Source organism: Pituophis catenifer, unplaced genomic scaffold (genome assembly GCF_029215685.1).
Source record: "Pituophis catenifer annectens isolate HBS135680 unplaced genomic scaffold, rPitCat1.0.hap2 SCAF_7, whole genome shotgun sequence".
NCBI lineage: Eukaryota > Metazoa > Chordata > Lepidosauria > Squamata > Colubridae > Pituophis > Pituophis catenifer.
The window spans coordinates 75,615,062-75,639,146 of NW_027256887.1; the positions used below are offsets into that span (position 1 = coordinate 75,615,062).

At 40.4% G+C, this 24,085-nt stretch overlaps 1 protein-coding gene across 1 annotated transcript in view; it reads right to left on the reverse strand.

The window, feature by feature from the left end:
• LOC139319888 (sodium- and chloride-dependent GABA transporter 2-like) overlaps window positions 1–15,164 on the reverse strand; it is an 81,393-nt gene extending 66,229 nt beyond the window's left edge. Inside the window, exons 1-3 of the mRNA XM_070947938.1 lie at window positions 14,957–15,164; window positions 5,744–5,878; window positions 2,819–2,959 (exon numbers count right to left, since the gene is read on the reverse strand). Of these exons, the coding sequence (XP_070804039.1) occupies window positions 2,819–2,959; window positions 5,744–5,878; window positions 14,957–15,164 (484 nt within the window). The remainder of the gene's footprint in view (window positions 1–2,818; window positions 2,960–5,743; window positions 5,879–14,956) is intronic.
• Between the last annotated feature and the right edge of the window lie 8,921 nt (window positions 15,165–24,085).

Sequence of the window (24,085 nt, forward strand, 5' to 3'; positions counted from 1 at the left end):
AGTTACGGGGTACAATCAATCATCTTTAGGAAAAGGAAGCAACAGAATTGCAAAAACTTAAGTTAGGGTAGGAACAGGGGTGGGCTGCTGGGGGGTTTGCAGGGGTTCGGGAGAACCTCTAGCTAAGATTCTGTGCAGTTCGGAGAACCCCCAAATCCCAATCCTGGCTGACCCCTCCCACCCCACCCTGCCCCTCCCAGGAGTCCCTACACAGCCTGTTTTGGATGCAGGTAAGTGCATGACGCGCACAGAGGCTCAGGGAGGATGAAAAATGGGCCTACCGGAAGTTCAGAAAGGTCAGAGACAGGCGTGTTTCTGGCCTCCAGAGGGCCTCCGGAGCCTGGAGAGGCCATTTTCGCCCTCCCGGAGGCTTGAGAAAAGCCTCCAGAGGCCGGGGAGGGCAAAAGCCCCCCCCTCTGTGATGCAGGAGGCCACGCCCACCATGGCCACGCCCATCCAGCAACCAGGCAGAGAACCACTTGCTAAAATTTTTGAAGCCCACCCCTCGGTAGGAATACTTTTTATGTGAAGGACCTTAGGCCAATGGAAGATCGGACCAGAACCAAAAGAAGGAAGGACTTGTTCTTCTCACACTTCCGTTTTCCCAACCAGTGGACAAATGAGGAAAAGAACATTGTTAAAAACAGTTACTTGCAGACAGCTTTTAAGCCAAAGATTGTATCGAATCAGGTTTTTTTTAAGACCACAGATTTGTTCCTGCTGCTGAAAGGATACTCAAAAACTTCAGTCGTGGTCTATATTCCCATCTAAAAATACAGTTCTCTTCATCTATGGAAAGGATAGGTTGCATTTAATAACGCATTTTAAAACCAATAACTGGATTTTTTTTTTGTCCTTGGGTTTCAGAAACCTATGTCCTGTTTCTTTCACATCTTTCAGAAAGAGATACGTTTTGTTTTTTACCACAAAAAGTTGCCAGAGAAACTGATCCTGTGGCTGTTTTAATTTGGATTCTTGCATGGAGCAAACAGGAGATACGATTTCAAACTCTGTTCTATGAAAATCAGATGATAGCTATTCTGTGCAAGCAGTGGTGGATTTCAAAATTTTTTACTACCAGTTCTGGTGAGTGTGGCTTGGTAGGCATGGAATGGCTTGGTGGGTGTGGCTTGGTGGGTGTGGCAGTGAAAGGGTAAGGACCTTGGTGGTGCAGCGGATTAATTGCTGTTGTTATGTAGCACTTAGCTGCCAGCTGCCTGCAATTAGTGCGAGTTCAAATCTCACCAGGCTCAAGGTTGACTCAGCCTTCCATCCTTCTGAGGTAGGTAAATTGAGGACCCGAATTGTGGGGGCAATAAGCTGACTTTGTAGAAACACCGTTTATGGGGGGCCAAAAGCCCTAATAGAATGAAGGCTTCAAAAGAATGAAGGCTATTTCTATAAGTGCATTGTAAGCCCGCCCTGAGTCTTCGGAGAAGGGCAGTATATAAATTGAATTAATAATTAATAAATAAATAAATAAATAAATAATGCAAAATCTCCATTCCCACCCCACTCCAGGGGAAGGATACTGTAAAATCTCCATTTCCTCATGATCAGTTGGGACTTGGGAGGCAGGGAATAGATGGGGGCGGGGCCAGTCAGATTTTTTTCCACTGGTTCTCCAAACTACTCAAAATGTCTGCTACTGGTTCTCCAGAACTGGTCAGAACCTGCTGAAACCCACCTCTGTGTGCAATTGTCTGAGTAGCAACAAGGTTTTAGTTTATTTTGTAAACAGATTTCTTTCACATTTCTCATAAACATTGGTTTTTTTATCTTGGGGAATATACAAAGAAGTGAGGTGGGAGCAGCGGTGGGTTTCCAATATTCTTACCACCAGTTCTCACCACCCGGCATGCATGCGTGCTTCATGCACGTGCATGCCTTCTGTGCATGCACCTGGCCTTTTGCGCATTTATTTATTTATTTATTTATTTATTTATTTATTATATTTCTATACCGCCTTTCTCCCGTAGGACTCAAGGCGGTGTACAGTCAAGAAAAATATAGATATACAAACATCATAAAATTGCTAATTAAAATTATTATTATAACATAGTTTGGCCCAATTAAATAGAACCTAAAATTAGATAACATTTTAAAAACATTCACATGTTCATATGTTTAGCCCTGCCTGTTGGAACATCAGGGTCTTGAGGGCACGGCGGAAAGCACAGAGATCAGGGATATTTCGTATCTCAGGGGGCAGTTCATTCCAAAGGCTTGGAGCCCTTACAGAGAAGGCCCTCCCCCTGGGAGTCGCCAGTCGGCATAATTTGACTGACGGTACCCTGAGTAGTCCCTCCCTGTGAGAACAAACTGGTCGGTGGGAGGCTATTGGTGGCAAAAGACGGTCTCGTAGGTACCCAGGTCCTAAGCCATGGAGCGCTTTAAAGGTGATAACTAACACCTTGAATTGCACCCGGAAAACCACCGGGAGCCAGTGCAGCTCGCGTAGGAGAGGTGTTACATGGGCGCAACGAGCTGCGCCCATAATCATGCATGCACTTTGCTCGTGCATGGGCCTTCCGCGCATGCGCCTGGCCTCAAAAACATGGCTAAGTAGGATAGCATTATGCAGGGGTCGGTGGGTGCACCCACAGTTGCCGCTACCGAATCACCCTAACCAGTACAAACCAGCTGAATACCACCTCTGGGTGGGAGATTAAGGAAATCAATAATGAGTGAGTCTGGAAGCATAAAAGGCAAATGCCACAGAACATGAAATAATGTCAATGGCTCTTGATTTAAGAAAAAAAAAGATTCTGTTCAGAGAAAGAGTAGCTAATGTCTTGTAGAAGGATATAAATATTACCTGTATTCCATTCATGATCACAGCTGCCCCACGGAAGGTCTATGGTGAATGAACTGAAGAGGTAAAACAAGGCCCAAGCCAGGACAATAATATAATAGAAATTAAGGAGTACCACAATCACTTGAGAAGCATACCCAATCCCTACAGTAAGAAAAAAATAAGCCAGGAACAAAAATTACATGTTAAAAACAAATTAACAATTCTTGAATAAAGAATTATTTAAATAAATAATTCTTGAATAAAGATCTACAAAGTATATAGCAAGATACCATCCTAACCTTCAGGGGGCTTAACGGCTGGAAGGAAAGAATGGTTGAAATGAACATACCAAGATAACCTTTGATTATCTGATGCTTTCACATATAAGCAAAGTTCAGAGAAGAACAAATTTGGAGCCAATATTCACCTAATGGGTCTGGGAAAGATCAGCTGTTCCATCTTGTGTATATACATGGTGCATACCTACCCTGTTTCCCACGAAATAAGACATCCCCTGATAATAAGCCCAATCGGGCTTTTGAGCTCATGGCAATAAGGCCAAGCACTTATTTCAGGGTTCAAAAAAATATAAGACAGGGTCTTATTTTTGGGGAAACATGGTAGGTAGTCCAAGACTTGCAAACATTTATTTCGTGTCCGTTCAAAGTTACAATGATACTGAAAAAAGTAACTTGCAATCTGTCCTCAAACTTATGACCTTCCACAGCATCTCCATGGTCACATATCAAAATTCAGGCACTTGGCAATCAGCAGGCATATATGACATTTGCAGCATCCTGGAGTCATGTGATATCTATTTGTGACCTTCCCAACTGGCTTTAGACAAGAGTCAATGGGGGAAGCTCGATTCACTTAACGTTCATGTGATTCATTTAACAACTGCAGTGATTTGCTTAAGAACCATGGCAAAAAAAAGATGGGAAAATTGGGTATAGCAACAGCAAAAGCACTTAGACTTATATACCGCTTCACAGTGCTTTTACAGCCCCCTCTAAGCGATTTACAGAGTCAGCATATTGCCCCCAACAATTCTCATTTTACCCAACTTGGAAGGTGGGTTCTCATTTTACCCACCTTGGAAGGATGGAAGGCTGAGCCTGGTGAGATTTGAATTGCCAAATTGCAGGCAGCTGGCAGGCAGCAGAAGTAGCCTGCAGTACTGCATTTTAACCACCGTGGCTCATAATGCATTTAACAACTGCCTTACTTAGTAACAGAAATCCTGGTCCCAATTGTGGTCATAAGATGAAGACTAGCTGTACATTTGTTTCTACAGCCAGTTCTTGTCATGTTTCAGAAGTAACTGCAGTCATTTCCATTTCTTTGTGTGCAGTAGGTGACAAAAACAAGACCCAGCAATTTGAATTAAAATTGCTAGAGCTTTTCGTGTAAGCATTTTAAATTATCTCTACCAGATTTCACTCCATTCTGTATATTCAGCCATTTTTTTTCCCCAGATTAAGGCATTTGGGTTATTTTAATCAAACAGCAAGAGCAGCAATTCCTGGGATAATAAACAGCATCCAATTAGTAATCTTTGAGTTCCAATTAGAAGCAGAGTTTGCAACAATGCTATTACACCTTTGGGATCCAAATCACATTCTGGAATTTGGGGGAGGGTGGTGATCCTTTTTTTCCCCTACTGAATTTGCATATTTTGAAGTTACCAAAAGAAAAAAAAAGAAAAAGAGTATTTGTTCACAAGAGCCTGTTGATTTGTTTACTTTATCCCCCAGGTGGATTTTTCTCCTGAGAACATATGGGATATTCCCACAGAGTCTATCTCAATTATTATTTTTAAGACAGTCTCAAAAGTTCTTACTTGCTTTATACCAGGGGTCCCCAAACCCCGGTCCATGGACTGGCACAAGTCTATGGCATGCCAGCAACTGCGCTGTGCAAACAAGTAAAGCCCCATCCACGGTATGCAGGCAGCATGCAAAACCATGCCCTCACCAATCCGTGGAAAAACCTTTCTTGAAGGAACCGATCCCTGGTGCCCAAAAGGTTGGGGGTCACTGCTGTATACCACTCTATTGGAGACCAACCACCCCAGTCATGAGGAGAGCTCAATCAGGGAATTAGTCTGGCCTTGCTAGTTAAACACAAGAGGGCAAATTCTGACCCCCACCTCCCAAAAAATGTTTTTGAGCCTTATCTAGTCTTTCCCAGGTAAAAGCTGCCGGCCTGAGAAGATTCCTGTGAAATAGGCATAAAGCAATAAAGTAGTTAGTCTGAACTCTACGTGTGTGGGTCTGGTTGTTTGCGCCTGACACACCCTGTTATCAATGTCCTGCGGTCGAGTGGATAAAAAAACAAACCCCTATCTGATCAAGTCTATATACTGTTCTAATATTAGACACACATCTGATATTAGAAACCTCCCAGAATATACTCACAGAGTTCACATATTGTACTTAAACCTGATTTGCTTAATAAGTTCAGTTTGGCTAAGATCACACTATAGGATAGACCATTAACCCTGAATTACAAACTACGATGGGTTTGCAGCACAGCTTAGGCAAACAAACATTCAAGTAGCCATGATTATGACAAAATGATGTCATAATGCAGACTTTCTCAATGCATACAAAAGGGTTGAATTTTGCACTACAACATGGCCAACCACTTGTCCCCCTTACCACTTTGTGCCAAGGTACCATGTAACAGGGGCCGATGCACTTAATAGGCTGAGCCTGAAGGAGGGGTCAAACGCGTCATCTGTCATGAGTTCCTTCATACCCACAAGAGATAGTAGTCCAGCCCACCTTGAATTCCTTTGACTGTTCTCTACCGCCAATTTGCTTTGGCCATTAATAGTTCAGATTCTTGTAGAGAACTTAAGCTTGCAATAGTTCTTTATACCCATTTGAACTTCCTCGATCTTCTGATTCTTCTGGCGCTTGACAATAAAATTTGACATACCTTCAAAAAGAGGGCATAGCCTCCGCCAGGAAGTGACCCCTCCCTGACTGGTATATTGTCCCAGGGCTGTCTCCAGGAAAAACACTGGAATTCCACAGGTGAAAAGGAAGATGAGGTAGGGAATGAAGAAGGCACCTACAGATTCAAAAAAAGAGAGAGAGATGGCCAGACATTAAAGAGACGTTCTACAACAGTGTTTCTCAACCTTTAGCAATTTTAAGATGTGTGGACTTCAACTCCCAGGATTCCTCAACCAGCATTGCTTCTTAAAACATCTTAAAGTTGCTAAAGTTGAGAAGCCCTTTTCTGTAAGTTGCAATGCTGCCATAAAGTAATAAGCCTTACTGAAATCCCACTGAGCTTTGTATGGCTTCCTTCCATCTAATTAAATATTGGATAGTAACCTTTGGGGGGGGGAGTGTTATGATAGCAATAAGTTCTATATAATAGTGGGAGAAGTTGCATGAGAGATGATGACTTGTGCAGTAATACAAAACAATTGTGCTGAATTACACTGCTTCTGCTAATAGTAGCACCTGATACCTTGAGAGCACTCTGGTGTGTTCAAAATGCTTTGCGAATGTAGTAATGCTTAGAGCAGCCCCCAGAGGCTAACTCTAAGGTAGAGTTTAGAATATTTTGACTCTATTTTATTCCTGCTACAAAGGGAAACTGTATTTGAAGCTCTAGTGAATCCATCTCCAAAGCAGTGACTGCATCATATCTCACTTTCACAAAAAGATGACTAACCCAATCCATAAGCAAAATATAATCCCTCTTTATGAACGGTATGAAAATTGTAGTCTTAATGCAGCATTTTATATCTTGGCTATCAATAGCAAATATGAATGCTGGCCTGAGAGACTTCAAGGAATCTCAGAAAGATATGATTCGTTTTATTTTTTTAGTGTTCTTGCTTCACAAAAAAAAAGGGGGTAAAGATAACGGTTTCCCCTCTCCAGTTGTTTCCAACTCTAAGAGGTGGTGCGTATCTCTGTTTCCTAGCCAAGGGAGCCAGTGATGCCTAAAAATGCTTCAGTGGCCAACATGATTATATGCTGAGGGACACGGAACGCTGTACCTATTTATCTACTTGCATTTGCATACTTTCGAACTGCTAGGTGGGCAGGAGCTGGGGCAAGTACAGGAGCTCATCCAGTCTTACCCAGGTACTTGGGTCTCAAACAGCCAATCTTCCAGTCAAGAAGCCTAGCATCTTAATTGCTAGGCACCTGTGCCCCCTGCTCTTGCTTTACAACTTTTGTGTAAAAGCCACTCTGGTAGGGAAATAAATGAAAGTAAAGATAACGTGATCATAAAATCAGGGTGTCCACCCTTTAGATCATCATGTCACCAGAGATTCAATTGTCCTTCACGCCTTTCACAGAGCCTTAAAAGCTTGGTTTGTCATCAGGTGTGGGGATCTATTCTAGATGTGTGGCAGTAGTTAATAATGTACCAATGACAAATATAATATTTATAAACAATAAATAGGAAAAGAAGAGAAAATTATAGTTATCTAAAAATTCTATTTGAACTTTAAATTGGATCTGATTCAGTCTCTCTGCACATTCCACAACTTCCTTGTTCTCTGCTTTCAAAATGACAGCTACCTTCAAATTGCACTGTCACTGTCTTTCTCTTCACTTTCTTTACTTTCTTCCGTCTCTATCTCCACTTTTGTTTTCAATAGCCCACTGTAAAAAAAAAATAAAAAGCTATATTTCTCTCTCTCCTTCTTCCACTGCAGATGGTGCCACTGGATTCTCTGGTTCTGAATCTCGGCATGAAGTCTATGAGAAAGTGTTAGGAGATTGGTGCACATTTATTAGTAAGAAAAACAGTTCAGCTCAGTTCTAACCCCAGTTCCTTCAAAGAAGCTGTGGGGGAAGCAAACCCAAAGTTAGGAACATTCCAGGTTTATAGAAACAAAACTAAAAAAAAGAACCCACTTTTTAAATTCCACCTGAAAGCATGAGAGAAAGAGCAAACAAAAAAACAAAAACAGAGGGCCGTGTGAAACTAGCTAATCCGCTTCATGCTGTTAGGATGGGAAAGCGGTTTAGGTAAGTCTGTGAAGCAAATCCAAGCAAATTCAGGCCAGAGATCAAAATCTCTTCTATGAAAACTCCATCTGTACAGTCCTCTTGTTCCCTCAAGTTTCCAGAAAGTCAGATTAAAGGCAGACTTGTGAAAAAACAAAACAGAGAAAATAATTCCTTAGTCATTCCCAGAATTCTAAACAACCCTCCAAAAACTCTCTCTCTCTCTCCCTCTCTCCTTCTCTCCCCCTCTCCCTCTCCCTCTCCCTCTCTCTCCCTTTCTCTCTCTTTCCCCTCTCTCCCTCTCCCTCTCCCTCTCCCTCCCTCTCTCTCCCCCTCTCCTTCTCTCTCTCCCTCTCCCTCTCCCTCTCCCCCTCTCCCTCTCCCTCTCTCTCCCTCTCTCTCTCTCTCTCTCGCCCTCTCCCTCTCTTCCTCTCTCCCTCTCCCTCTCTCTCTCTTAGGTTGTGGAATGGTTCCTGTACTGCAGCAGATTTCTACCCTTGCTAACACTGCAGATATATATATATATATATATATATAGATATATAGATATATACACACACACACACACACACACACACACACACACACACATCCGAGAAGGAGTTTAAACATGCATTTGTTTCAAAACTGTAGCAGATTTCTTAACTGTAGAAAAGAAAATGGTTCATTATTCTTCTGATTGAAAATCCCACTCAAAACAGTTGCTTCAACTGTTACATCAATAGAGCTAGTGGAGATGAACGTCTGCCTCTAAGCTGCAAATAATTTCACCTTTCAGGACTGAAAATATTTCCTTGGCTTCATTCTTTTATGTCACAAATAGAACCCCAGACAGGCTCTTTCTCAAAAAAAAAAAAAAAAAGTGTTGATATTTAGTCCAGGGTGTTGAGGGAAAGAAGACATGTTCATGTCAAATTTCCCCAGAAGAAGCATTTTATTAGGAGAGAAAACGCTGTTTCCCAAGTTGCAAACTCCCAAAATAAATAGTAGTTGTTCAAAAATTAATACTATTCTTCCAGCATCTTTTGCTAGACAGGTGGATGAACTACACCAGTTAGCTGGGATCAATGTTTATCCTTTTGGTGCCAATAGACACCATCAGAACTCTCCTTTCCAAATCTGGTATCTTTTAGATGTATTCACTGTGAGAGTTGACACATCTGGAAGTCTCAACACATCTAGAAGTCAGAAGATAAGATAGGTTGATTGGATTGGATAAACAATGTTGGGCCAATTGCAATTTGTTATAGGCCTCATTCCATTCAAATCAGTGGTGGGAATCAGCCGGTTCTCACCAGTTCGGGTAAACCAGTTGTTAAATTACCCACCCTCCGCTATCAAAGTAGATCCTGGGTGCTGCGCTGCACTGTACTGCAATGGAGATACAGGCAATGGAGCGGCTGGCTCGAGGGGAGCAGAAAGCCACTTTCCCCTCCTCCTTCCCTTGTGCTGGCCGCTCCGTTGCCCATTTCTCCATTGCAGCGCAGTGCCCAGGATCCACTTTGATGGTGGTGGTGGGGAGGGGGTAATTTAACAACCGGTTCACCCAGGGTCAGGTTGGCCGTCGCAGTAGGCTCGTCCTCAGTGGTGGGTTTCAAATTTTTTTACTACTGATTCTATGGGTGTGGCTTGGTGGGCATGGCATGGCTTGGTGGGCGTGGCAGGGGAAGGATATTGTAAAATCTCCATTCCCACCCCACTCCAGGGGAAGGATACTGTAAAATCCCCATTTCCTCCAGATCAGCTGGGACTTGGGAGGCAGAGAATAGATAGGGGCGGGGCCAGTCAAAGATGGTATTTACCAGTTCTCTGAACTACTCAAAATCTCCAGAACTGGTTCTCCAGAACCGGTCAGAACATGCTGAAACCCATCTCTGCTCATCCTGTATGTGCGGCTGAGCTGGAGGACGGGAATGAACCATGCCTCCCATGATAGCCAACCTGACCTGGGCTAACCCGTTGTTAAATTATTTGAATCCCACCACTGATTAAAATATTAGGCAGGCTGATGTATGTGTGAATGCAGCCAATCAACGGATGTTTCCTTCTCTCCCCGTTATTTGTTTTTTTTATATTTTATTTATTTGTATCCTGCCTTTATTATTTTTACAAATAACTCGAGGCAGTGAAGGCAGATATCCACACCTTCCTCCTCCTATTTGCCCCACAATAACAACCCTTTGAAATGGATTGCTGGCTTTCATGGCTAAGGCACAACTAGAAATCACAGTCTCCCAGTTTCTAGCCTGGTGCCTTAACCACTAGACCCAACTGGCTCCATTATAACCTATTGCTATTGATATAAACCATAATATTCATCCAGGATTGATAAAACTGTAGCGCCTGTTGTTGACGTTTCATTAATTTGTATTTCTTTTCTAAAGTAGCAGTTGAAAAGGCCTTATTAATTCACAACTTGGTTGTTATGTATTCTAGCATTTTCCAACGTTGCATAATTTTTAATTTGGCTGTTAAGATTAAGTAAATAATGAGTACTTTATTTTTAAGCTCATGATTTGATCTTGTAAATAAATACAATAAACTTAGCTCTGGGACATTATGCCCCTTTTTTGACAACCTCTTCAACACTTAGATATTAGATATAAATAATCTATAAAAGCCTGTTATTTGTACAAGAAGGAAGAAATATTTTCCTATGGCTTCATTGATTTGATTGTTAAGGCTGTCCGTTGGCCAAATTTTCCTATATGCAATCATTTTTTTCGTGCTAGCTCCCCATAATCATACATTGAAGATATCTGCTTAGTGTCCAGAATTTAAAGGACAGACAGATGATGAAATATTTAAAATGTCTAGTTCATTGTTAGAAATAGGAAAGGAAGCTATATGTAATGTAGATAAGAAGACTCCGGTCAAATCCATTTGTAAGAAAATATGCTTACAAACACTTTCTTTGACAGCATAGTTAAGGGGGTGGGAGGCTGATCTGGATTAATTTTGTAAACCAAAGGAGCTTCGAAACAAGGCAAGTTATGTAATGTATTATTTGTGTCAATATTTTACTGAAATATACTACCTTTTTTTTTTTTAAATGAGCCATGCTGGCACAATGGTTAGAACGCAGTATTGCAGGCTGACTCTGCTTGCTGCAAGAAGCTTGATCCCGACTGACTCAAGGTTGACTCAGCCTTCCATCATTCTGAGGTCGGTACAATGAGGACCCAGATTGTTGGGGGCAATAGGCTGACTCTGTAAACCGCTTAGAGAATGCTGTAAAGCATTATGTGGCGGTATATAAGTCTAAGTGCTATTGCTAAAAAAAAAATCTAGTATACTGTGTTAATTTACTACCATCAGATTTCTAAAATTAATGGATAGCATTTGGAATTAATGTCATTAAATTTAATAGGTTTTAAGTTAGCCATCACTGATTCTAATTGTACTGCTCGTGAGTCACTTAACCTGAATGTTTCTACCATATAACATAATAATATTAAAGTACAACATTAAAATCAGGGATGTCCACAGATATAGTCAAATCATCCAGATGATGGTTACAATCAAACAAAGGCCCACTAGATTTTATATATATTGTGGCAAGCTTCAATCACATTGTTGAGGCTCTTATTTTGATCACATTCTGCAACCCCTTCCCCAATTAAAATAAAATTAAAATGAATACCCTTGATTAGAATAAAACAGTAAAGCTGGAGAGTGATAAATTATCTAACAATTCTAAAAGCTCAAATGCAAGTTTCTTTGTATTTGCAGTGCATATCCGTCAAAAGAACAACCACATTCTTTATTAACTTTTTAAAAAATGAACACTATCCCCTGATCCTAATTAAGAAATTATTCCTTGGAAACAAAATGGCAGCCAGCCTAATCTCCATCAACTATGATGGGAAGGGAGGGGATCTTATTCATTTCTCAACCCCTTCTGTGTTTTGTTCCAAAGCTGCTAATACATAAGAAGTGGGGGGGGGGGGGGTAAGCAGGCATGACTTCCCAGCAGAAAAAATAGTATTGTGTATTAAAACTCCTGTGTAACATTTCCAGGTTGTTTATGTGAAATTGGATAGAATGGCTGCTTTTGATATAATAGTCTGCAGGCTTTAGGAATAGGTGTAAAAACACATGCTTATATTCAGAAAGGAACTTGGAGAAAAACCAAGTGTTGGAATACATGTTAGAACAGTGGTTCTCAACCTTCCTAATGCCGCGACCCTTTAATACAGTTCCTCATGTTGTGGTGACCCCCAACCATAAAATTATTCCTGAAACCATTGAAAATATGTGTTTTCTGATGGTCTTAGGCGACCCCTGTGAAAGGGTTGTTCGACCCCCAAAGGGGTCCCGACCCACAGGTTGAGAACCACTGTGTTAGAATATATTTTGTATTGCAGTAACTACAGAATCATTCAGCCAGTAGATGGCAGTGTTTAGTTTGCATGTATAGTTATAATCTATGGTTCTGTTTGTTCTGAGGAGAGTTTCCTGTTTCCTGTTACAGTTATATAGTTGAGCAGTAAAGTACATGGTGACTGTATTCTTTGTTTGCTCTGTGGTGCTTTATATAAACAGCAAAAACAAGATAGGTGCACAAATACCTGACCAATTTAGACAGGATCTAAAGTAGGGCTGTCAAACTTGCATCATCACAGCAGTGTCACATGATGTATTGGGACTTTCCCTTCCCCTTTGCTAAACTGGGCAGGGGCGGGGCCAGTACGTGATGCATCTGGCCTGCGGGCCACATGTTTGTCACTCCTGATCTAAAAAAATGCCTTTCTAAATTGAAGAGCCCCTGCTTGGGATTTACCTGACAGGCCTTACAAAATAGAAAACCACCAAGCTCCGGGACAACCAAGGACCCACCCATATTCTCCTTTATCAGTAGCACAAACTGCATTGTTAGATTTCCTGCAATGCCCAACACAACATCTCTGTGGGCATTATGGGAAATTTGAATGGTGTCTTAGTGCTGTCCACCCTCTGTGGATGGGTCTCTATGGCATTGGGTGTTGTTGGAACTTTACAACTATATAACTCTAATTTGTGGTAACTAAATCAAGAAATAAATATGAAACACAGGAGTGGCTGAAAGATAATTCCAGTTACAGTACCCATGGAGGAAGTTAATTTTTTTATCGCAATATAATTTTCTTAATCTGAAAGAAAATGTTTCCTTCCTGTGCTCTGGGGTTGAAGCAGAGGTCTATATAGTTGTGTTAAGTGTCTATGCAGATTCTCAATTATCCAGGTCATGGATTTCCCAAAGGTGGTTTTTCCAAAAGCCAACTGGATTTTCTTGTCTTTTTTTTTCTTTGAAAAGGTTGACTTAGCCTTCCATCCTTTCAAAGGTAGGTAAAATGAGGACCCAGATTGTGGGGGCAATAAGCTGACTTTGTATAAATATACAAAAGGATGAAGGCTATTGCTTACCGCATTGTAAGCCGCCCTGAGTCTCTGGAGAAGGGCGGCATATAAATCTTTTTTTTTTTTAAAAAAGTTTCTCTTCTCACCTAAGAAGCTTTTTCAGTTCAGTTCTGAAGAAGCTTCTTGGATGAGAAGCGAAACGTTTTCAAAGGGAAAAAAAAAAGTAAGTCCAGTTGCCTTTTGGAAAAACCACCTTTGGGACAGTTGTGTTAAGGTTTGTTGCTTATGTGTACAAAGTTGGAAGACTTCCCAAGTTACGTGTGCATCAATTCTGAGATAGAGCCCCTGTGGTGTACATGTTGTCAATGGGAAAATCCTGATTCAATTCACTAATCAGCACGAATGAATTTGTCTCAGTTACTGTTACTTAATCCAATCTACCTTAGAGAGATTAGGTTATGAGGATAAATGAAAGAAGACACCGGGTGTGCTCTGAAAAGAAAGGTGGTGTGTTATATTTATGCTGATGGGTGATGCTTAGATGGGATGATTGCAATTATGCTTTATGACTACATAATTGTTCTTATAGTATTGTTTACTATGAACATTATATTTTCCTTTGTCTTTTATTACTGTAAACTGCTGATCGTTTTGGGATTCTCGATAGAATTGCAACCAATCTATGAAGACGGTACAATGTAGTCATATTTTTCATTAGCAAATTATATTTACAGATTAATTTTGAAGGAACAGAGACACTTCCCCAACTTTGGTATCTCCAAACACGTGGATTTTAACTCCCAAAATTTTCAGCAAGCATTGCCACAGAACTGCACAGGTAGAATGGCCCCAGATTTGGAAAGGAGAAGTAGATTGCAGTGGTTAAGACACCAAGTGGTACCAAAGATCAGGTTTTACTCCATGGAAGCTCCCAGGGTAAATGTTGACTAGTTAAAGTGTACTTCAGCTGTTGTTCCAGGAATTAAAGAAAGGAACCTTATGCCCAGCAGAAAAATGAATAATAAATGGGGCACTGGATTTGGATAGGAAACTGAGTAGAGTTATATAAGTTCCTCTTTTTCATCCCAACTTACCTGATGAGCAGGAAAGGTTTTAACATTAATTGTTGGCGTGTTTGATATTGCTAGCATTTATCGTTTCTCTGCATTTAGATGGGACTGCAGAGTATAAATTAGAATGTAAGAGCTGAAGAGAAGGGGCGTGGTGGCTCAGTGGCTAAGACACTGAGCTTGTCGATCAAAAGGTTGGCAGTTCAGCAGTTTGAATCCCTAGTGCCGCATAAGAGGGTGAGCTCCTGTTACTTATCCCAGCTTCTGTCAACCTAGCAGTTTGAAAGCACGTAAAAAATGCAAGTAGAAAAATAGGGACCACCTTTGGTGGGAAGGTAGCAGCATTCCGTGCGCCTTTGGCATTTAGTCATGCCAGCCACATGACCACGGAGACATCTTTGGACAGCGCTGGCTCTTTGGCTTTGAAACGGAGATGAACACCACCCTCTAGAGTCAGGAACGACTAGCACACGTGTGCAAGGGGAACCTTTACCTTTTAAGAGCTGAAGACCTCCGTTTCAAGCAGACATCATGGCTACGTCATCTCACCTAATGTTGGGATTTGCTTCCTTCTCGCCCTTTCCCTGCTTTTTGTAAGTATTTGCTCAGTGAAGCGTTCAAGAGAATTCAAAATCCTTCATACTCTTATGCATCATTTTGATTGGTCCTAATAAAAGTTTTGCTGAACTGCGTCTTCTGCGTTTGAATCACTAAGAGGCACATAGTTAAGATGTAAATAGAACAAAAGTTGAACTTACCACCACCATTTTTGTAACAGAGATAAGGGAACCGCCAAACGTTCCCCAAACCAATGATTTCTCCTGCCACAGACAGCACGTATTCCAGCTTGTTGTTCCAGTGATCCCGATCTAGAGTCTGATTCCCTGCTTCTTTTTTCTTTGTTTCTCCAGTGAGTTGTGCGTGTATTTCTCCATTGATCACTGCCCCAGGGACTCTGTAATCCATTCCACCTTCAAAAGACCAGTGCTGTTGTTTGCCCTCCCGCTGTTATGCTTACAACAATCAAATTCAAGCTGGAAGAAAAAGTGAGAAACAAGCTCAGGGATTTGCTCAAGAGTTCACAGCCCAGTTGACTTGCTGACAACAGCTGGAAATGTTGATGTTCCTTGTGCACAAGATGTACCCACAGTCTTCACTGAGGTAGGAGGTGTTTACTTTGGATTCAAAGAACACTGACAGCTTAATTTTCAAGAGACTTCTTTCAAAATGTTCTGGTTCCTCACAGCGCATCTTTTCAGCCAACGTGTCCTGATATTTTGTACACCACTGGTATTTTATTTATTCTCTTAATTTATTTCACTTGAACCAACAATCCAGTGAAAACACTGCAAACTCTGTTGACTTTAGTTTAAAGTCAACCCAAAATTGATAAGTTCAAATGCATTGTTGGACCATAATGTGTCACTAATATTGGACCTACCTTGCTTTCTCAGATTCATTTTGTAGTCATCAAATGCCCTCACTTGGGTTTACCCTAATGTTTGTTATAATATGATTTAAGGTTAAACCTTTCAGCCCGATTATCCATATTAGAAGATGAAACTCAAATTCTTTGGCCACCTAATGAGAAGGAAGGACTCACTGGAAAAGAGCCTAATGCTCTTCTCCAGTGAGCAGATTGAAGGCAAAAGTGAGCAGATTGAAGGCAAAAGAAGAAGGGGACGACAGAAAATGAGGTGGCTGGATGGAGTCACTGAAGCAGTCAGTGTGAGTTTAAATGGACTCCAGAGGATGGTAGAGGACAGGGAGGCCTGGAGGAACGTTGTCCATGGGGTCACAATGGGTCGGACACAACTTCGCAATTAACAACAACAATCCATATTAGCTTTTGTTTATATTAAGGACCTCTATGGAGGCCCAGCTGCTTTAAAAGGAGTTAAATAAGGAGAGGTCTTTTCAGTGGTGGCACCCTAGCCATGAGTCAAATCCCTTCTTCAATGGTTTCTGTGCATTCATTTTTGGGTTTTTTTCAACATTAGGCAATTCCTACATTTCCCAGCCTTAGCGGGAAACCCTTCCAGTTTTGGTTTTCAAATGCTTTTCAATGATGTTTTAATAGCATTTTTGATAGTTTTTGCCTTCTGTATACCAATAGTATTTTTTGTTTGTTTGTTTCAGTATGTTGGAAAGTATGCTGGGGAAAAGATTTAAAATGAATGAAAGTTATCATTACTTTTTCAACACCTATGAGCCTGTGAAATGAACTGACCATCACAGGAACTACGTAGAAGTTCTTATGTGTTGATTCACAAAGCAGAGTCCATTTTTATCCTGTTTAAGATGCTTTACTTTAAAATTAAAATAATTCCATCTATAGACAATATGCCATCCCAATCCTCCATCCAATTAAAATGAGACATACACCAAGTTTGCTTTCTTTGAGTATAGATTTATTTGTTCAACTTGTACGCTTTCTTTGAGTATAGATATCTGAGAAGGACAAATATATTTACCTAATTTGTCTGGAAAGCTGAATCCCTGATTATACAAGAAGCAATGGATGGAAACTAATCAAGGAGAGAAGCAACATAAAACTAAGGAGAAATTTCCTGACAGTTAGAACAATTAATCAGTGCAACAACTTGCCTCCAGAAGTTGTAAATGCTCCAACACTGGACGTCTTAAAGAAGAGATTGGATAACCATTTGTCTGAAATGGTATAGGGTTTCCTGCCTAAGCAGGGGGTTGGACTAGAAGACCTCCAAGGTCCCTTCCAACTCTGTCATTCTATTCTATTTATAGAAGGGTGTACCATTTTCATTTCATTTATAGTCCTAGACTAATAAAGACCCTATCTTCAATGCATGAAGTTTCTTTCTTTTCTTTTTTTTAAATTTGATTTATATGCCGCCCTTCTCCGGAGACTCAGGGCGGCTTACAATGCGTTAAGCAATAGCCTTCATACTTTTGTATATTTATACAAAGTCAGCTTATTGCCCCCACAAACTGGGTCCTCATTTAACCTACCTTAGAAAGGATGGAAGGCTGAGTCAACCTTGAGCCTGATAAGATTCGAACCTGCAGAAATTGCAGGCAGCTGTGTTAATAACAGGGTGCATTAAACCACTGTACTACCAAGGCTTTGACTCAGATATGCACATTCAGCATATGGATTTTATGACCAGAATGCTGCATCTTCCAACTGCACTTTTAATGTGTTTTTTTTAACTGTAGAGATTAGGGTCAGCTTGATTAGAATCAGTTTATCAAAAAGATTTTGGTGACAGCCCATTGTTTACATAGTATATTACATCATCACCTTATTCTTTAAAAGGCCATTTATAATAGTCCTAAACCATGGTCAAGATTTTAATTTCACACTACTATTATTTCTGGTTGAATATTCAACTGGCACATATATTAAAAGCTGTCTTATGTTAGTTGCAAAACTCCAGATGACCACTGCATGGCACCAAAGAGTTAGTTTTCTAGAAATCTTCGCTAGAGGTTTGTATGTGGAGTATGTGTCAGAGGTGCTATTCAGCAGGTTCTGACCAGTTCTGGAGAACTGGTAGCAGAAATTTTGAGTAATTCGGAGACCCGGTAAATACCACCTCTGACTGCCCCTGCTCCCATCTATTCTCTGCCTCCCGAGTCCCAAGATCGGGAGGAAATGGGGATTTTGCAGTAATCTTCCCCTGGGGTGGGGTGGGAATGCAGATTTTACAGTATCTTCCCCTGCCACGCTCACCAAGTCATGCCCACCAAGCCACACCATGCCCACCAAGCCACGCCCACAGAACCGGTAGTAAAAAATTTGAATCCCATCACTGGTGTGTGTGTGTCTGTGTGTGTTTGTTTTAGAGCCTAATGGGGAAAGAAGTGAGATTGTTCAAAACCCTCAAAGGAGGGTTTTGAAATCATATTGCTTCAATATGTCACGTCAGTTAGCATCTAGATGGTAAATTCTAGCGAATATGCTTGTTTTATATATTGATGCGCTGATATTGTCTCTTGCAGACAGTGAACGAAAGAACACAATAAATTGTGTATTTTTATAGAAGTCAGAAAGGCAGTGATTTGTGAATGTTATAGGTCCTGACAGCCCAATGAAAACCACCAAGTACCTAATAAGATCTGGGGGGGCGGGGGGGTTCAGACTGATTAGTTTTAAGCAGTATAACTAATAAGTGATGGGAGCTGCAGATTAGCCTAAAGTACGGGGACTGTGTACCTGGTTTTATAAACTATACAAATCAGGCAGAAGTCCATTGTAGGTGCTACTCAGCTACTCAGACTGATGTATGCAAATTCAGATTATATTCATTTTGCATGACATTCTTGTGCTGTCAAAGGTTGAAGACCCAGAAGGGATAGGATTGGATATTTACAGTCAAACAGGATTGAGCTGCATGTACATACTTTTTCCATACCTAACCTTCACGTATGTGCCAAAATTGAGCAGAAAATATATGTCCATTTGCTGCCTTTCCAGTGGTGGCTTCAGAAGGTTTTATGTGGTTCATTAAGGTGAAGTAGAAGCTTCCAAGATGGTTATGTGCCCCATTTAGAGGAAGAAGATAATAGTAAAAATCAGCAAGTTGACCAATGGTCGATTTTTTTAAAAAAATTTGATTTATATGCCGCCCTTCTCTGGAGACTCAGGGCGGCTTACAATGCGTTAAGCAATAGCCTTCATACTTTTGTATATTTATACAGAGTCAGCTTATTGCCCCCACAAACTGGGTCCTCAATTTACCTACCTTAGAAAGGATGGAAGGCTGAGTCAACCTTGAGCCTGGCGGGATTCGATCTTACTTTAATTGCAGACAGCTGGTCTTAAATTACAGAGCTCTGTCTGTTGAGCTATCCAGGCTCCTTTTAGCCTTTTTCACCAAGACAATGTGACTTCTTTATTTTGATACAGCATGATGCATGGACCTAGAAACTCAAGTTCACGAGAAACTTGGTGTCAAGCTTCCATTCAGGCTATTTTTGAAATGTAACATAACACTAATGCACTTAATTTTTTTAATCTCTTTTGAAATTTTCTCATCAATTTCTCTTTTACCAAAAAATGTTAGTTCTGAGGTTCTCAGAAGCTGTTTTCGCTGATAGATGCATTGATCTTTTATGAAAACCAACATCTTATAAACTCACCAAAAGAGAGAGGAAGGTAGAAGTGACGGGAATCTGTTCTACAATGCTCCCAACTTGGTGACCTTCTATAGTAGACCCTCAATTTCTATCTTTGCCATCTGGCATTGCTGATTGATAAGGCTTCATGGGGATATTGGAAATTGTATTTCAGCAACAGTACTGTTTCCGCGCAGTACAGCTTGGAGGTTGTATCCGATTGGGGGACATCATTTAAACATTACATGTAATCTCTTCAGAAATTTTTAGAGGTTGATCTCCACTATGGAACCATATTCCATGACTTAAGTATATATATGTTGAAAATGTTAATTAAGTTCTCCCCAAATCTTAAATTTTCCTACATCATATTGTCTGCCTTTCTATATGCAGGTAACTTTAGAAGTACATCTAAGTCTGGTTTGCATCCATGTCTTGACAGATTCATCAAGCAATAAATCATGGGTAAGGAGATCCATTAATCTATCCCTTCTGGAAATCTGGTTAAGAATAAAGGTATCTATCTAAAAAGGAAATTAAACAGCATGCCATTGGCTGAGCCTTCCCCCCTCCATCAGGACCAAAACCCTTTCAGTTAATTTATTCTATCAGACCAACAATCTTTGTGTATTTTGTGAAGAAAATCAAGATGCGTATGCCTACATCATAAACAAATACTACAGTTCAAACAGCTGCAAAAGTTGAGAAATACTTAGCCGAAGGAAGCATAGAGAAATGCACTTACTTTACCAAGTGAAAATAGTTCAGCAACACCACACAAACACACCTGTCACTTCATGATTACATACATGTATGCCACAAAAGGAAAAAGTATGGAATTCTTTTGTTACCTTAGAAATGAGCTTCAGGGATCTGGCTGACGGGGGAAATGTGAAAGCAATCATAAAAAAAAAAGGTGCTGGCTATTTAAAGCATTGAGGGGGGGGGGACCAATTCTGCAATGGTGTAATTCTAGACTCTGCCCAACCCACATTCCTTCCTCCAAACACCCCCCCCCCCACCCTCCACAAAAGGGCTGTTCACTAAACTACACAGGACTTCGGATGCTCCTTAATAGAAAAGTTGCTCTCTTGCATTGTGGCTGCAATGTTGTTTATTTTTGAAAACCCTTTGCAGGAATGTCCATCCTAATTTCTCTTCTCCTCTTCAGCCCTGGAAGTAACGTTCTTATGTCCCTGATTTCTAAGCATCCACTTATGTATTAAGTATCGATCATAACATATTTAATGGGGAATCATATTGTGAAAGCAAATACAGAAAGCTCAGGGTCACCTAAGAGAAATCAAAGGATGTCCATGTGGTAATAGAGATTCAAGAGGAGACAAGCCATTTGTTACTGGCATTCTAAGAAAGCCTGAAATAGGTTTAATCTTCATTCTCAAGGTCGGCATGTACATATAGTCCTCGATTTATGGCAATTGAGCCCAACATTTCTATTATAAGTGAAACATGTGTTAAGTGAGTTTTGCCCCATTTTATGACCTTTCTTGCCACAATTGTCAAGTGAATCCCTGCAGTGTGTCAGGGTTCCCACGGATGCCCTAATTAAATCATGAGTCTTGAGCCAAGCTTCAAAAGAAATCCAGTTATTTATTAGGAGCTTCATGTCCGCACGGTCCCAGGTGAAGCCAGCTCTGACCCTACGTAATTTACGCTCCAATTATGACCCTGTTTCCCCTCCACCCTGCCCCCAGGGTGTGTCATCAATAACATTCGCCAATGGAGTAATTTCGCGGGTTGTAGAAGTCACTCCCCTTCGACTGCTGTAGGTATCCCTGGGATACAGCCTTGAGGGAGATAAGCGTGGAATGTGCATCTGTTTTTGGCTGCTGTGCAGTTTTGCCAGTTTCCCATCACCCCTGGCCTATGGCAACTTGAGAGCAGGCCAGGGATGCTTTGCGAGTTGACACAGTGGTCAAGTTACGAGCATGATAAGTGAATCTGGCTTCCCCATTGACTTTGCTTGTCAGAAGGTCACAAAAGGGGATCATATGTCCCTGGAACCTTGCAACTGTCATAAATATGAGTCAGTTGCCACGAGTCTGAATTTTGATCATGTGATCATGGGGCTACTACAAAGGTCATAATTGTGAAAAATGGTCATGAGTCATTTTTTTTCAGTACTTTGCAACTTTGAAAGTCACTAAATGAACTGTTGTAAGTCAAGGACTACCTGTAGCTCGATCTTTAAGCAGTCTTTAGTATTTACACACAGGAAGATGGAGTATAAATTGACAAATATTTGTATGTAAAGACTGTCTGGCTTTTTATGAATTCATGGCTATCCTTTGGAATATGGAGTCACATTGATGGTGGTCTTAAAATAAGCCATAATTCCAAAATTACATAGGCGTTTTATTTTCAATCAATGCTGTCAGGCATAAGGGTTGGGCCCTCCGAATTTCATGATCATATTTTATGTTAAATCTTCTTCCTTCATCACAAATTAAAATGGCTTCACATATTCAGACTTTAACCATAAGTTTTCAGAATACCTATGTTTGAGAAATGAATGTAAGATTCATATAATTGGAAATAGATTATGTGTCTGAATATTTTCTGTAAAATCTGCATCTTTTATAGAATTGATATTTCAGTTGAGGTTTTCTAAATGATTAATCTAAATGACTGAGAATTGGTTACATATATTTTCATCTCTTAAAAAAATACCTAGTGGTATCAAAAACCTTCAGGAAATCTGTTTTAGCAAATGTAACAGAACTACCCGTTTCCCCCCCGAAAATAAGACTGGGTCTTATATTCATTTTTGCTCCAAAAGACACATTAGGGCTTATTTTCCAGTTAGGTCTTATTTGGGGGATATATGGTACTAAATGTGTCCGCTTGGCTGACAATCTTAACTGGGGCTTATTTTTGGGGTAGGGCTTAATTACGAGCATCCTGAAAATCATGCTACCACTTATTTTTCAGTTGGGTCTTATTTTCGGGGAAACACGCTATTACTGAACACTCACTTAATGAACGGGGTTTTAAGTTGAGGACTTTCATGATCTCTTTTTAACTTATTTCATTTTCTTGAAGTAATATTGACTTTAACAAGAAAAACTAGAGGAAAATCAGCTTAACAATAAAAAGCATGTTAAAGTTGTATAAGTGAAATCAATGAAAGTTGGATGGAATTCAGAAAGTACAAAGGAAACATTTTTAGAAGTTGCTAGTACATTATTTCATCTACACTGCCCTCTGGTTACAGGTAGATCTGGGCTGTTGAAAAAATGCAGCTAGCAACAGTTCTGCCAGAAAGTGAGACATGAAACTGGATGAGAATGTTAAATATAAGATTATAAACACTGCCCACCAGTATCATCTGGTCTTAGAGCCAGTCACACTGCCATCAAGGCCTTGAGCTCCGTGAGTTGGTTCAACCTTCTTTTTTTTAAAATAAAAATCAACCAGGCCGATATCCAGCACATTTCATCAATGAGGTTCTACAAGAAACTACAGTCTGTTTCAACAATAAGTTATTAAACCAGCCCTTCTAATTTTGCGAAATTAAGAAGTGTCATTGCCAACTAACCCACCAGAATTAAAGATCGAGAACTAAAATTCTGTATGAAAACATTGCATGCTGTATTGCTGTTATGGGGATGTCAGGTACCTGCTAGATACCAACTCTACATTACGTTGTTATGCTCTTCTAGATATGCCTATTGCTTAAGACAGGCAAGCAATTACTCTGTTAGGCACAATTCAGTAACCTATGATCTGTACAGTTTACCTTCCTCATCTCAGAGATTCCAAATTCTGAACTAATTAATAAGAAGTTGAATAAATGTTGTTTCACTTGGGTGGATGTCAGATAGTGCACCATAAGCTTACAGTAGTTTCACTCCCTAAATTCAGCTACAGCAATAACCCATCTGGTTTCAGTAGACAAGGATGCCTTAGAATACTGTGTCCAAGAATTAACATTGCCGAGATGCTGCTAAAGGTTTTGATTTTTTCCTCTTCTGTTCAATAATGTTCAGTTCTTGGAGTCTGCCTAAACAAGTCCTGCAGTTTTCTTGGCAGTTTGTTCAGAAGTGATTTGCCATTGCCTCCTTCCTAGGGCCGAGAGAAGCTGACTGGCCCAAGGATACCCAGCTGGCATTGTGCTTAAGAGACCTCAAGGACTCCCACTGTCTAGCCTAATGCCTTAAGCATGTCACTAAACCGGCTCTCGTATTTCAAAAACATGAATTATTTTTCTGTCCAACGTGGATTCTGTACAACTTACAAAAATCATGGCATACTTTGCCCAAAGCAGGCAGGAGATGGGGAGTAATATTTGTGTTTTCAGACTTTTATTGTGGACCTTTATTCTGCCTGCATGTTGAGAGTAATTACCTCCTAGCACAACCAGCTAATATACCAGTCCATCATCTCCACCTTCTGACTTTAGCTCTACAGAGAAGACCGAAACATTTGAATTTTTCTATTTTCCAAATTCTATTTCTGTAACTTTTTTTTTCCTGATGAAGGTTATACATAATTAGTACTGTGAGAATTGTAAGGATTATTTGTGCATAGGTGCAATTATGGCCGTAAAACCTGCATTGGGAACGATCTCTTGGTTGCTGATAAACTAGAAATGTGTACTTTTAAACACTGAACACAGGTAAAAAGAAAAAAATAAGTGTTGCTTATGTGATATAGAGGTTTGGTATGTGCTGGTTCATAAGAGCAAAATAAGATATATTATTGTAATTAAAATATAAGTGCAAAATATGCAAATTAATTGCATTTTAAATCCTTGGCTACTATCTCAT